Below are 14,059 nucleotides of genomic sequence, written 5' to 3'. Positions count from 1 at the left end.
CCATAAATTTTGATAAGCAGGCAATTGAAAATTGAGTGGGAATTTTGGAGTGGCCCCTCTCTCCAGTCATTCCACTTTTTAGATTTAATAAACGTATTTGGCAATTCTAAGGTAGACAATAACTATTATCTATTTTTATTGTAATAGAAACGTGGCCAAAACCAACAACTAAACAATCTAAGAGAGTAAGTAACTTGCTGAACGGGGTGTTTGTATAGGAAACTGGCCAGCCATTATGACGTCATCAACACTTATCTTCTGTGCCAAATTCCACTAACACTGCGCGTTACATAACCTCGCGGCCCGCAAGATTTATTTATCCATTATTTAATAATTCAACAACACGTGCACAAAAACCAAAATTATGGATTAATCAGTCTGAAGTTAAAAGTTTGGTTTGTTAAAAAGAAAGAAGAAAAATGAACACTCACCGTAAACAGTGAAAATACATTCTATTGGAGGTCACATCAATCACTTGAAAATGTCACATCACAATCTTAAACGAAACAAAACATTTTCCTTTTCTTTTTGGTAAACAGCAAATAGAATATTTTCAGTATGAGAAAGAAAGGAATTAATAAAGTACACAATCACTGCTGGAGAATTGCACAAAGCCAGAATTGAAAGGAACAACTAATGAAATATTAAAATAGTTTTAGGTTGAGAAGAAATAAATTGTAGCAAGGTCACATGTGAACACTGATGACGGTGTAGTGCGGAGTGAAGTGTGTGTAGACAGTGGCGCTCCAGGCGGCCCAACTGACAGACAGCTCACCCCCACCCACACCCTTACCAATACCAATACACAGACAGACAAACACACACAGTGACGGAGATAAGATACAATATTTAATAAAGGTCCTCTTGCAGCGAGGGCTACAGATAATTGTCCATTCCCTATCAACACAACATTAGCTGATATCAACGAATTATAGTTATCTATCTCCCTACAATAATAACATGTCAACAAAAATTCTAAATTAAACAATGGCTGCATTTGATTAAAAATGTGGGTCTAATTTAAATAAACATAACACTGAGACAATGAATTAGCGATGTTCTAGTTACTAAAAAAAAAAATCTGTCAGTTAAATTTTTTAGGATTTAAAATTAGGAATTTTTCTTCTTTTTTTTAACGGAACTTTTAAAATGTGTAAACCGGAAACCGGGGGTCAATTGTCACGTTGTTAACCAGGATATTAGGTCATAATTTTTGAAGCCCAGGTACACGCAGTAAGATTAAATTCTTCCCAGAAGTTCCCTAATTAGGTTTTTGTAGAAAAATGTTCGTTAAGAGATGGCCGATCAACTAGAGGACAATGTAATGTTTAAATCTCTGTAAACTGTTAAAATTTGTTCCACAACTGGTCCTCCCAGGTCTTAGCGATATGAGCACATGATGAATTACATACGCATCGTCCCCTGGGAGCACCGAGTCGAAATAATAAAGACTAACTTTCTAATATTTATATTATATTTACACATCTTGCACTATTTGTAACAAAGTCATTAGAGAAATCGTAAATAACAAGAAAATGTTTACTAAGACAGACATTGCTGATGGCTGTTGGCCGCAATATATCGGAAGCAAAGATATAACAGACACACAGAGCTTCCTGCGAAAAAAATGACAGCAAAAGGTGGGCTGGAAATCAGATGGATTGTGTTATTCCAGCTCGAAACTCGTATATTTCCGTTGGACATTATTCAAACTTCACACCGCCATTAACAGAGGTGAGTCTGTTACAATATTCAATAATTATATAATAACAACTAAATGACCCACAGCTGTAACTCTATAGAATATATTAATAAAATTAATTAGAAAGTAAATTATATTTGTACTATAAAAAGAGATAAACTGTCATTTAGGCAACACTGTTCAGTCAGGCGTACCAATACAACTAATAGGCAGCTAGGCAACAATAACATGGGCATTATTTCCGCTCTAAATACTGTTTCAATTTTAATATATCCGTTTTTATTTAATTACATCGTGTGTGGTGGGTATTTCTATTAATAGTATTTGTTTAATATTAATAATTGGGATACGGCCGACAGAATGCTAGAAGCTAATGAAGAAACCTGGGTGGACATTCCGCGCAGTCAATCGATGGTTTCCGCAGCGATGTCAAGAGATTCGCACACTCCTAGGGACTACTCTAGTATGTATTAAGTAACAAAGATTAACTACTATCTATTGTGGATGTGTAATTATGTGCATCTTGCAGGTACGACAATTAGGTTTTGCCTGTTTCGAGAGGTTCCTGGCTCGAAGCAAAGAAGAAAGGAACTCGAAATGGTTGTGGCGCTATATGGCGAAATAGACAACGTTCTGACTGCTTTTGGTTATTGCAACCCTCTAAACAAACTGTTTTAGTAGCCTAATTCTTTCAGTATAATGTTTTAAAAGAGCCACAGATCTACTTTCAGTTTTATGAATTTTTGTTTAAACCCATAAGACTTTTTGTTAAATATAGAATTTGCGCAAAACAGATGGTTGGCTTCAAAATTACACTTCCTCTATTATGAAAACATTTGAAGGAAACGTGAGGTCATATCTACCTGAAATCATTGTTTACTGACAAAACATTTCAAGTCAGAGTGATACTTCCAAGTTGAAATGAAACTGTTTGGCATCTGCCTAGAAAGCAGAAGACTGGTGCAACTTTAATTTTAGTCAGAGCATATTGGTTAGGTACATCTTCCATGGAGATAGATCCGACACTGATACAGTAACGAGATTTTCATAAAGATGTTTAAAATGGACTCCATGCATTTTCAAAGGAAATTGCTACTATTTTCGTAAGAATGGTCTAAGACTACAGAATTCTACTTCCAGACTTGTCCATTTCGACCATGAGCTTTATCGCCCCCGGTGATAGCACCAACCGCAGGATACACTTCCTACGTCCTGGGGGTTCGAGTTATGTACCCAGGTTTTCGGACTTACGACGACTTCAAAACGTGAATGTGCGGCAAAACTCCGCAAGAATGCAAAACTACTTGTTCTGAGCAAGACGACAATGTACAGCTGATGGAGTCTGAGTATATAAAGTTTGTGGTGAGATGAAGAGAGTAGGTCCTGGAGTAAAGACAACTGAAAGTTAGTAAAGCCGGCTGCAGCAAGAAGATCAGACAACAGAAAGCAAACAGAGCCGTGCAGCCTTCCACATTCAACGTAGAAGTTTGGTAAGCACAGTTCAACTTTGCAAGCCAGTGTGTGTGCAGAAGTACTTAAAGCTCACACTACTACACTAACTTTTCTGAACTTCCAAAGTTGGATAACTTGTCAAGGTGAGACAGTTGCTTTATTGATTAACTCATTTAGTTCGTCACTCTGCAATAGGATGTGTATTGCTTTGAAAGCGGTGGTCTTGGAGAGGGAAATTCATCAGGTGCGATGTTGATAATTCCATCAGTTACTACCCAGAAGGGAGAGTGGAGCATTTTATTTCATTTAACTGGAGATCTTTGTAAGTTCTGTTGGTGAATGGGCAACCGTCTCCCAGAGAGACTATTCTTCCAACCAAAGAGAATTGATTCTATTTGGATTTAAAAAAATCCAGGATGCTCCACTTTGTAGAATAGATTTTTCGTTTTTCTGCGTTTTTCTCGGAATCGATTCTTAGAATTTCCCTCAACATTCTTACATTCACTGCAAACAAGTCGATCTATATAACATTTGATTTTTTGGAGGGGCGTTTCGGGGAGTTGTCTCCGTACAGATTTTTTGGAAGAAGCTTTGTGAAGCTTCCTTCTGCTTGTGACGTCACAGAGTTCAGATCTGCCGCAGCCAATGTAGAAGAGAAGATAATTGAAAAAGTAAATAATTTGGTGCAACTAGCTGTTTATTTTCAACCAGTGCAGTTATTACATTGTTAAGTGCATATTGCATTTCGGTAATTTGTGCAGTAGATCTTAACTCTCTTTAGCGGAAAAAAGTGACGCTCTTGCGGTGGAGTTGCTCTCCTTGTCTAATTACCGCAGCAACTTAGTTTATGCAATTTACTACACAGTTTATTACATAGTTGCAAGCGGAACAGTTGAGTGAATTTAAATCGAAATGGACTATCGATCTGCCCAGCTGCAATTAGTTGGGCAGTTTCCCATGAATAATCGTCTCAGTTATTCACCATGTTCTTGCCGAACGCCGGCTGTTAGTCAGTCATGCCCGCAGATATCGATTTAGCATGAATACAATTAAAATTTAATTATTTATAAGCGAGGAGTCCATCTACTTTTCAAAACATCTCGTCCCTTATTATGAAGATCTCTTACCTGACTACTTACTGAGCTTTGCTCAGATTGGAAACTACACAGCACCTTTGATGCAATCCAAAATGGTTTCAAGTATTTGAGAATGCGCTAGCTTCGCACTCAAAGGGATTGAATATATTATCTCGGAGCTACTAGTCTGAGAAGATTGGCAGATTATCGTGTCCCACATAAACTTGTTGACAAACTCAATGCTAAGACTACTTAATGAGAAAGATTAATATTGAAAAAGCATATCGGTCATGCGGGACCTAATGGCAATAGGGTGCAATTCGCCTGGGGAGTTTTACCGAGTTCTGAACTAGTTGTGGTAATCTAGGATGCGGACGTCTTGTTAGTGAAGGTTTTAAAGAATAGGGGCACCAAGAGTCATAGAAGTGAAGGGAGGGTACACTAGGCCTCAGTGGACGACAACTGCTATCAAAAACTTACACTCCTCAGACGGCCATGCGTATGATGTGCTCTACCAAGTGGGAGCCGCGACGGACACATGGCGTCGCGGTGGCATCTAATGGCAAGAGAAGGTTATTCAATCTTTGAAGGCTTACAGTTTCCAATTTCCAGACATCTTCCTGTCCCTAACATACTGGCGGACTGCCAAAGAAGGTAAGAAGCTTTCTTATGTCTTCTATATCTAAAAATTAGCAGCTATACCTTTAGTGCAGTTAGGCTATTTTGGTTAGGCTTACCTGAAAGGTGAGGTGGCGGGCAACGGCCCGTCATCGTCGTCAGGAATGGGGCTGTTCTCTTCGGCCGTCTCTTCCCCTCGACTGCACAGCTCGTCCACCAGGTGGGTGCGGCCAGCGCTCTTGTCGGCTTGGCCAACCTCTGCCCCTCTAGTTCTATCACTTCCAGCCACTACCTCTGCTCCGGCGGCTTGCTGGTCGAGCTGCTGCGGCTCAGCTACTATTTGCTGCTGCTGTTGGACCTTCTTCTCCTCTACAATCAATGTTTGTTCAACTACCACTGCGTCACCACCGTTAACTACACCAACTACCGTCGCCTCACCATTGCACACCACTCCACTTCTCACTTCAACATCTAATTTCACTTGTTGCTCGTCGACCTGCTCTTCTTTGGGACACTCCGCGCTCGTAACACTCGGCTGTTCTTTGTCTTCCTGCTCTGTTTGCTCTTCTATTTGCTGGCCTTCCTCACCGCTCTCTAATGTCGCTCCACTCCTACAATTTTCCAAGAGATCCTCTTTCTTACTTTTATCCTCCTCTTCTTCTTCCTCTTCACCTTCCTCTTCTTCCTCTCCTTGCTCTTCTCCTGCTAATTCCTCAGATTCTACGGGAGGACCTACTATTTCCGGTGGCGGCCCTAGTTCCTGTTTTTTCTTCTCTTCCTTTTTGTTCGCACTTTCTTTCTTCTTCACTCTAGAAGCTGGACGTCCTCTGGTCTCGCGGCGTTCCCGTTTTTCTGCAACAACAATCAAGAAAACAGTCAATCAGTGTCGGAAGATTAGAACAGTTTGTTCATACAAGGATAGAGGCTAGTGTAGAGCACCCCTCTAAACAATACGAGGTAGAAACAAAATACAATAAGGACGGTGACAACAATCGAAGTCTAGTGACTACAATAGTAACAATAACAATGATCAATATGTGCTGGCAAGGCAAGGCAATGTGTTGTGATGGTTGATTAAGATTCGATGTTCCGCTCCCCGGTGTCCGGTCCACACAATGCATACTCCGTCAGAAATAAGACAATGGGACATCGCCACACATCTACTTGATAATTACTTCCATGCATTGGGTGAGTAGAGCCCTCAGGTGCACACTCATTGGCGCACTGTACAACCATAACTATGTTCTACAGCAATGTCCATGGAGATAACCATACCTCCGCACACAATATCAACGCACTGATTTCCACATCTTCACTTGCTAGCAATGCTGGCCATGGTCAAACACCAAATAACGTAATTTATACATTAAACCTAATAAATTAAAGTTACAGTCATCAAGAAACTGATCTTGAACAAGAATATTGAACTCCTCCTTTTACACCGAACGATGAAGGGCAAATAGATCACATGACTGACATGTGACAGGTTAGCTGTGATATTTCTTAAGATCTTCTCGTTCAAGGTGTGTGTACGGAAGTACAGTGTGGTTGTGAGTAAACTGGAGCACTGATTCCACGCCTAAGAAGAGGGTTATCTTCCTTCTTCTAACATAATCAATGTAAATTTCTTATTATTAAAAATATCATTGGTAAGAAAATAGATTTATTAAATTATCTAACAAGTCCTAACCGATTTAAAACACTCGTCCTCGCAAGAATGTGCAAATAATTTTATTTTCTATTCTAATAACTTCTCTTAGTCGAACAAGCGTCAGGCTGCAATAGATGGACTCAGTTTGGGGGTAGGGACAGACAAAATGAATAAACCTAGAGGAAAGGCTTATAGATCCTGGAAGGTGGCATCTAAGGGCTGCGATAACACTCGAGACATTTTCAGTTTTGGTAAAGTTCCAGCAGTACGCGTGTGGGTGAGCCGACAATAGAACTGTTCGACCAATGCAGAGAGAGCTCATCTGGCGGTGGAGATGCTGCTGTAAGGACCAACACAGAGAGAGGCTATATTGTATGATTAACTCTAGTTACTGCGTCTCCGTGTCTAAATATAATTTCTACTTAAGATCTGTTTGCTTCGCTACCGTTTTTCTCGAAGAATAATTTTTTTCTTTTTACTTTTATTTGTTGGGTCCAAAGTTCCGAATCCTCTTAGGAGACTGGGCACCTACTCTCTGCTGAGAATGTAGACACCGAACATCTCTAACCGCCATTACACATCAATACATTATCTAAGATCGGCCGAACTAAGTTGTCAAGCTCAAATTATTATGCCTAACATCCACCACTTCAAGTATACGAGCGTGCGCTTTCATATCGTTATTCTTTAAAATTAATAAATAAAAACTTGACGCACCCTTCTTGGAATGTTCCGTTTGATATAGGGCCAAAGGAGTAGAATTTAGGAGAATAGAAAAATGTATAAAAACTGATAGGAGTAGCCACAGCGAGAATCCGAGCAGTCGGCTCTGTCTGTCTGTCTGTGAGTACAGATGAGCGGGAGATGGATGCCAAGAGCCTGGGATAGCTCCGCAATCCGGACTATTTATACTCTGGTTGGGGAAGGGGGGAGCTGATAAAGAACACTACACTGGCTATGTTTACAAGATGGACCAGTTTGGGAAACTGACATTACGGTGCAGCACTCGGTACCCACTCATCACTCGTGTTGGACATGTTCCAACAGGCTGTCTGCTTCGTGTTGATTACACACTGCAAACTAGTGCTGCCAATTATCATAACTGCCATTTGCGTTATGAAATAATTGAACTTCATGCAGTGGGGGGATTCATTGCAACAACAGACTTCCGTTTTTCCGCGTCACGTTACTCGTACTTCCCGGTTGATAACTTTCCGTGCACATCGACAATTTAGCCACCACCTGGTATTAGCCAAGTGATAGGACGGCAAATAACAGCGACATTTAAGAGGCTAGTCCAAACCGGGATTTGCCCTCAATCCAATTTTTTGGAAAAAGAAGTTCTAGAAGTTCCAGGCGTTTCTAGGTTAGATTCGGATGTGAACCAGGAAAATCTTTCTATCAAGTTTCCTCAGTACACTTCCGCTTAGACGATTCTCATTGCTAAATTATAATCAGGCCCCGTGGTGGGGGGGTCAAAGGTTCAAAGACTAAGTAATCTGCACTTTTTTGATTCTGGCCACCAAATACATAGAAAATTCTAGAATTGCCATTTTCGAGTCTTTGGTAAAAACTCGATATTAGAAATTAGATCTTTCGAGGAGTTATATATTAAAGAGGAGTATACAAGCCGAATGGAACTGTGGGTGCCAATCTTTCCATAAGAGGAAATGACGTAAGTGCCCATCCAAGAGCAGTTTGTAGAATGACATTCGCCGTTATAAATGACAACATGCAATGGTTGCTAGGCAGCAACTATTAACAATGAAGAGCACAATAGAAAAATTGACAGTGAAAATGGCAGTAGTAAATGTTGCAATTAAGAAGAAATACAAGCCTGGAGAGGGCAGAGTTTTGTTGAGTTGGCAGCCGTGCGGCCGTCCGGTCAGCGAACCCCTGACGCCCCCTACTCCTAATTAGAATATTAGGGGAACAATAATTTATTTCTTTTCCTTTCATAGTTATTTAGCGAGTGTGTCATTATCTGTGAGCAGGTAGACCTTGAGGAGGTACGGACGCGCCTCAAGTTAGTGGTGCTCTCACTGACGGGCCACATCCTGGCGGGCGGGGCGTAGGTTCTGAGCGTGGGTTTGTCTCTCTCACGCACTCCTCAACGCAGTGCATTGTCCCCCACAGTTCTTTTCTTTTATTCTCCTGGTACTACATTGTTAGCAGGCCGGCCACTCTGCATAGTAATAGACTAGACCCGAAGAACAAACATATTACTCATGTAAATGCGACCTACATAAATAAATAGACATGAGGCCAAATATCTAAAATCACCCAGATAGAGAATCAACAATCCAACTCCTCCATTGTGTGGCTTCCTCCATCTTCAGCGAACACTCTTACCGCTTACTCCACTTCTCCAAGATCATCAAGTGTTCATGCTCATATTCTGCAGGACTTTCCAAACTAGGGCCTTCTGCGCAACATAGTTAATTCCAAAAAGTCCACAGTAAAAGCCTAACATCTCTAGAATAACCACTTAGAGTTAAGCCCAACATCCCAATTCTCTTATCAAAAAAAAAAAAAAATCCTGTAAGGCTACCTGACTCAGACTCCTCCTTTACATTGGTGACGGGGTGTTCGTTACACTGAAATGGTTCCTTAAGTGGGAAGCCGCCCTTGTAATAAATGTCATTTTAATCTAATGTTCCAAAAATACCCGAGGTAATTCAAGTATTCAAGACAAGAAAGAGCAATAAACCAAAGAGCACAACCTTTCGTCACTAATTAGGTAATGCTGCCCTAATCACTCGATTCTAAGTTGGCAAAAAAGAGTTATCGATCTAGGCAGGAATTCAAAATTTAAATAGAATGTTTAAAGCCGAGGCAAAGATAATAATTACTAACAAGGAAATCAAACCCACCTTTTGCCACTTCAACTCCGTTTCCGGATGCTGGATTTCAAGTCCAAGTCCCATGAGCGAACCGAAACCAAATATAAACTTAGAATGAGAAAACCAGCCGCAAACCCGAATGTTTTTGTGGCACCCAAAAGTTCAAAGAACTACGGTTAGAGCGAAAATAGGAAACTGAAGAAATGGACCTACTAATCGCCATTCCCGTGGGTTGATTTAAATCCTCCAACAGAATCCAGACAGGACAGAACATGCACCAACTTTATATTGTAGAAATATTACATGGTCAATAAGCCCTAAGATCGAAAGTTTGGTAAAATGAAAAAAATCATGACTGAAATTGGCAACATTCTTTAAAGAGTTGTGGACAATAAAGTGGAGATAATGGGCGGATTTAAATAAGATTGGAACAGGACTGGGGTGACAGAGATTCACGTAACAGAAATGGGAGCTGAGCGTTGGAGAGTGGGGATGAAGTCAAGGTCGTTGGCATTTAATAAAGCGGCAGGATTTACTGTGGCTCGGAATGTGGCCATCAATTTGGCAGCATCCCACCGACACAACAACATGGCACCCTAGAATCTCTTCTCTCACCTGCTCTTAATTAATGTAACAGGGGAAGTTCCTAACCTGAACGATCTCAACCGGGGAACAGTGGCAGCCTAAGTCATTTGCTCATCTCTGCATCATCCTCCTTAGTTCAGTTACCTCTAAGAGTGACTAAGAGTCAGTGGATCAGTTTGGGGTCAGTTAGTGGATGAACAAATCATCCCAAACATGGGAATTCGCAGGATGATCGTTAGGAGATTCCTACACAAATTTTAGCAAGATAAACTTATTACTGGGAATCTTCAGTTTGAGACCCCGTAAAATCCCTTCACGCTATTTCCTTCTGCAGCGTTAAAGAAGGGTTCACTCTCAACTTGGTATTGGCGTATCCATTCATTTCCAAAATCACATTTCTTCTATAACCGATTGTGACTTCAAAGCTGCCCAGGGTGGAGGAAGTTAGAGAGGCAACCAATCACCTGTCAACGCGACGATTTGTCATTAAGCAGTGATTAATGAAATCAACACACACGGCGCTGAGAGCGTAAAAATTACAATATAATTGTTCTGTTTTGCCTTTTGTATCAGAAGTTGAAACTTCATTATTCTAGAAGGCAATAAAGGAAGATAAGAAATTAATAGATAAGGGAATCCATCTTGAGATTAGCTCGACCTTAATTGCTCTCATATTGACGCTGATTGCCAAATAATTAATTAATATGTTACATAATTTAAATTAAAAACACACTTTCAAAACATGATCGGCATCGCCGCCACATTGATCAATGGACGGATGTGAATGGGGCGGCCAACTTTAGGAAAGAGAAATTCTATGCCTTCCGGGTAGGAGACTGCAAGGAAGATACCATTCTCTGAGAATATTACTCATATTCGCAAGAGGTCTCTTGAAACCGGAAAATCATATATCTGGAATTAATTAGACATGCACTCAAAGCGCATTTCTCGACTTCAGAAACAATTATCTGATGAGCTGTCTGCATTCTGGAGAATCGATTGGTGGTTGAATTCCAATTGTTACGGAGGCAATCTGAAGGGTTGTTGACCTACAGTAGAGACCCTGCGCCAGAACCAACTTCTTATTCAACCATCCATGTTTTCAGATGCTATTTACAGTAAGATTTCGATCACTTCTCTTCATGCAGCTGGAATATCAAGAATCCAAATAGGTAACGCATAATGACCAAACTAAAGCATTTTAAGGCAACTATAAAAGCTGACAGTAATTTTTCTTTGCCCTCAAACACAAGTTGGGAGAGGATGTACAGAGTTGCCAATTCAATTAGAGATCATACTAATTAGACCGTTATAAAATGAACCTTTCCCAGCTGTTATCCCGTTCTTACATTTTTTCCCCCATACATTGTGTTGGTAACCCTGAGTTCCCACCGCGAACTGCTTACTTCCTCCAATTTAGGAATTTCTTAATACTAATATGAATAGTTTGTGCTATGGAAAGAATGAAAGTAGAAGGAGATCTTGTATTATGTAATCAAGAAAGCACCGGCCCACAGATGAAAGCTAGTCTTTGTAGATTAGCCCACAAAGTTTTACGACATGAAAAGTTTGTAGTTGAATAAATTCCTTTCTGGATGACTGGATGAGAACCTCTGGAATCATTCAATTCTTAGTGACTCACAAGAACATGACAACGAGTTCAAACACCGAAATATGAATAATACTGGATCTTAAACAGTCACTTCCGGCCAAATGAAAGCATTTAGTGATTTCCTTGAAAATTTCAGAAAAAGCCATGCTAGAATCGCGCGCGTACTGTACACTGAAACGGGCCTTTACAGAAAGCTTAACTTCTAACATTGCTAAGAACCGTGCTTAAATAAACCTAACTATCAAATCCTACCTTCCAGGCCTGTTAGGACCAAAAAAATAAAATCATATTTTATTGGAGGCGGCGCCTAAATCTAAAATTAAAGTTGAACAATCTATGACTTCGGTTTTTAAGGCAAAACAAGTTAAAACGGAAACTGCACGATTACAATACTTGCACTGGCAGCCTCCTAGAGAAGCCCCACAATTCGTCACAGGAGTTTCCTGCGTCGCGGACATAAAAACGAGAAGGGCAGAATTACGTCAGCAAGTTGTGATTACACGACTACACTGTCCCGTCACTATTGATCAGTAAACTTCCGGCCCGACGTATTACTCATGAAAACTGACAGTCAGGGTAAAGGAAGCGCACACAGATAATGTATACAAGGAAATATTTACATAAATCACGATCAAAAATAAACATTTTATTCATGGCAAAGAAGAGAGGAGATGACATAATCGCCTAGGTGGGCACACGAGATCTGTGGACGACCAATGCACACACGGCTTGCGTTGCAACCAACCCGGCGATGCAATGTAATGGAGTTCCCACGGTCACTTCCATATTTCTTGTAATTACTGGCTACTGGCTAGATTAAACCGCTCATACGCAATTATTGCAGTTCTAGTTGCATGCTGCATCCGTCCACCTTTATCCCATCACTGTAATGATTGCAATTCTAAATTTAAATCTTCTCTCGAATACTAAACCAGCAGGAGGAAACTGCACGCCAAATGCTGGCGGAGCGGAAACAGCTCTCTGACAGGTTGGCTACACTGTCTGGGGACGAAAGCCCTTCCCTTCTTAGCTACCAAACTTCCTCTAAAAACGACTGCCAGCAAACGATTTCTCACTTCATCTCGACCATATAATATTTTATCATCACAATTGCCAATTACTACGTTAACGAAAATGTAATTTATGTAACTTTTAATAGAAACTGGAATTTACAAAAAAGTATAGATAGTGCCAAGTAAATGGAATTTATTTACTTATTCAAATATTGGCCTTGAGATTTAGAGATTGGGGAACGTTTGGTATTCAACCCCCCAAAATTGAGGGGCATAAATTTTGAATGAGGGTGTTCTGAGAACAGAGTGAATGTATTTATTTGGAATACAAGTAGTTTATTGGCGAGCATGCGAAGGCTGTTAAACATATGCCTTAGAGTAATCTAATCTTGAATGGGACCATAAACGTTGTAGCTTCATTATGCTGCCAGAGAATAGTAACCACTTTGGTTTATTGCTAAACAAATCACAAAAATTTAGTATGCAGTTAAGATTTTTCCAGTCTGAAAATGTCGACTGGTTACTTTTAGTAGCCACTCAGGTTCTATTAGCAGTTCTCTCAGGTGACTTCCTGTCACCGATTCTCAATCGCCATCATGGGCACAGATGAACTGCTGGCTTGTTTCACGTGGATCCTTCTAGGCTTTGGAGAAAAGTAGGTGTGTAAGTTTCAAGGAGGAAAGACGAGCTTTTTTAAGGCATCTGGAGCGCCGCCGGAGAAAGCGGAAGGATTCGCAATGAGGTAATAAGAAACGCCCTTCCGGCCAGCCATTTCTTCAAAGTGGGTATTCTATCAAACACTAAGTGACTGTTAGGAATAAAACAGGTTTTTCGAGGATTGCTAACGGAAACTGTAGAATCCTTTTCCTTCTTTGCTAGAAGCGTTTGGGCGCAATGCACCGCTGTAGCATGCACTTGGAGAGAAAGGCTTGCAGCCGGTTCTATGTGGTCACCAACACCCCTGGTCCTGAAGATGAATGGCCATAGAGAGTGGCGCCCAATTAGTTCAACCAATCACAAAAACCTGTTTCTACTGCCGCTGACACAAACTTGTCCAACTCGTTCCTGAAGACTGGTTCGGCAGGCTCTGCAACTTCATGAACATGCCCTGGCTGCTTACAGTTCCACCCCTATCACATCATGCTAATTAAGGCCAGACAATTTCACCATGAGATTAGAGTCTTGAAAGTGTAACCATGAAAGCATTGTGCACGATGACCTCACTAATCTGCATTACCACACAGAACAGTGCCATCTAGGTAACGCTAATGTCAGGATTTCGTTCAAGAAAATTGGTGTGCCAATGATTCAGTCCCGTAGTGATAGAAACATCTTATTGGGACTTGGCTCACCAAACCCAGGCTGACCCCCTGAGTCACAAGCAATCACCATCCTGGAGCTAGATAGGTCTAAGGTCTCCAATAGCAGGACGTAAGGCACCTAATTAGAGTCATTCTTTCGACGAGACCCAGAAATCTCCGCCTCGCTATTTTTACTGATAACGCGA

At 40.8% G+C, this 14,059-nt stretch overlaps 1 protein-coding gene across 2 annotated transcripts in view; it reads right to left on the bottom strand.

Moving 5' to 3' along the window:
• The window catches only part of Kdm3 (Lysine demethylase 3), a 204,779-nt gene that overhangs the window by 38,879 nt on the left and 151,841 nt on the right, over window positions 1–14,059 (bottom strand). For both annotated transcript variants that reach the window (XM_074143700.1, XM_074143701.1), the window contains exon 10: window positions 4,968–5,700. In XM_074143700.1, coding sequence (XP_073999801.1) covers window positions 4,968–5,700 — 733 coding nt within the window. The remainder of the gene's footprint in view (window positions 1–4,967; window positions 5,701–14,059) is intronic.

The sequence above is a fragment of the Rhodnius prolixus genome, unplaced genomic scaffold, assembly GCF_049639745.1.
Source record: "Rhodnius prolixus isolate KJV_2025 unplaced genomic scaffold, Rpr scaffold_18, whole genome shotgun sequence".
NCBI lineage: Eukaryota > Metazoa > Arthropoda > Insecta > Hemiptera > Reduviidae > Rhodnius > Rhodnius prolixus.
This window is presented reverse-complemented; position numbering and strand designations above follow the sequence as displayed.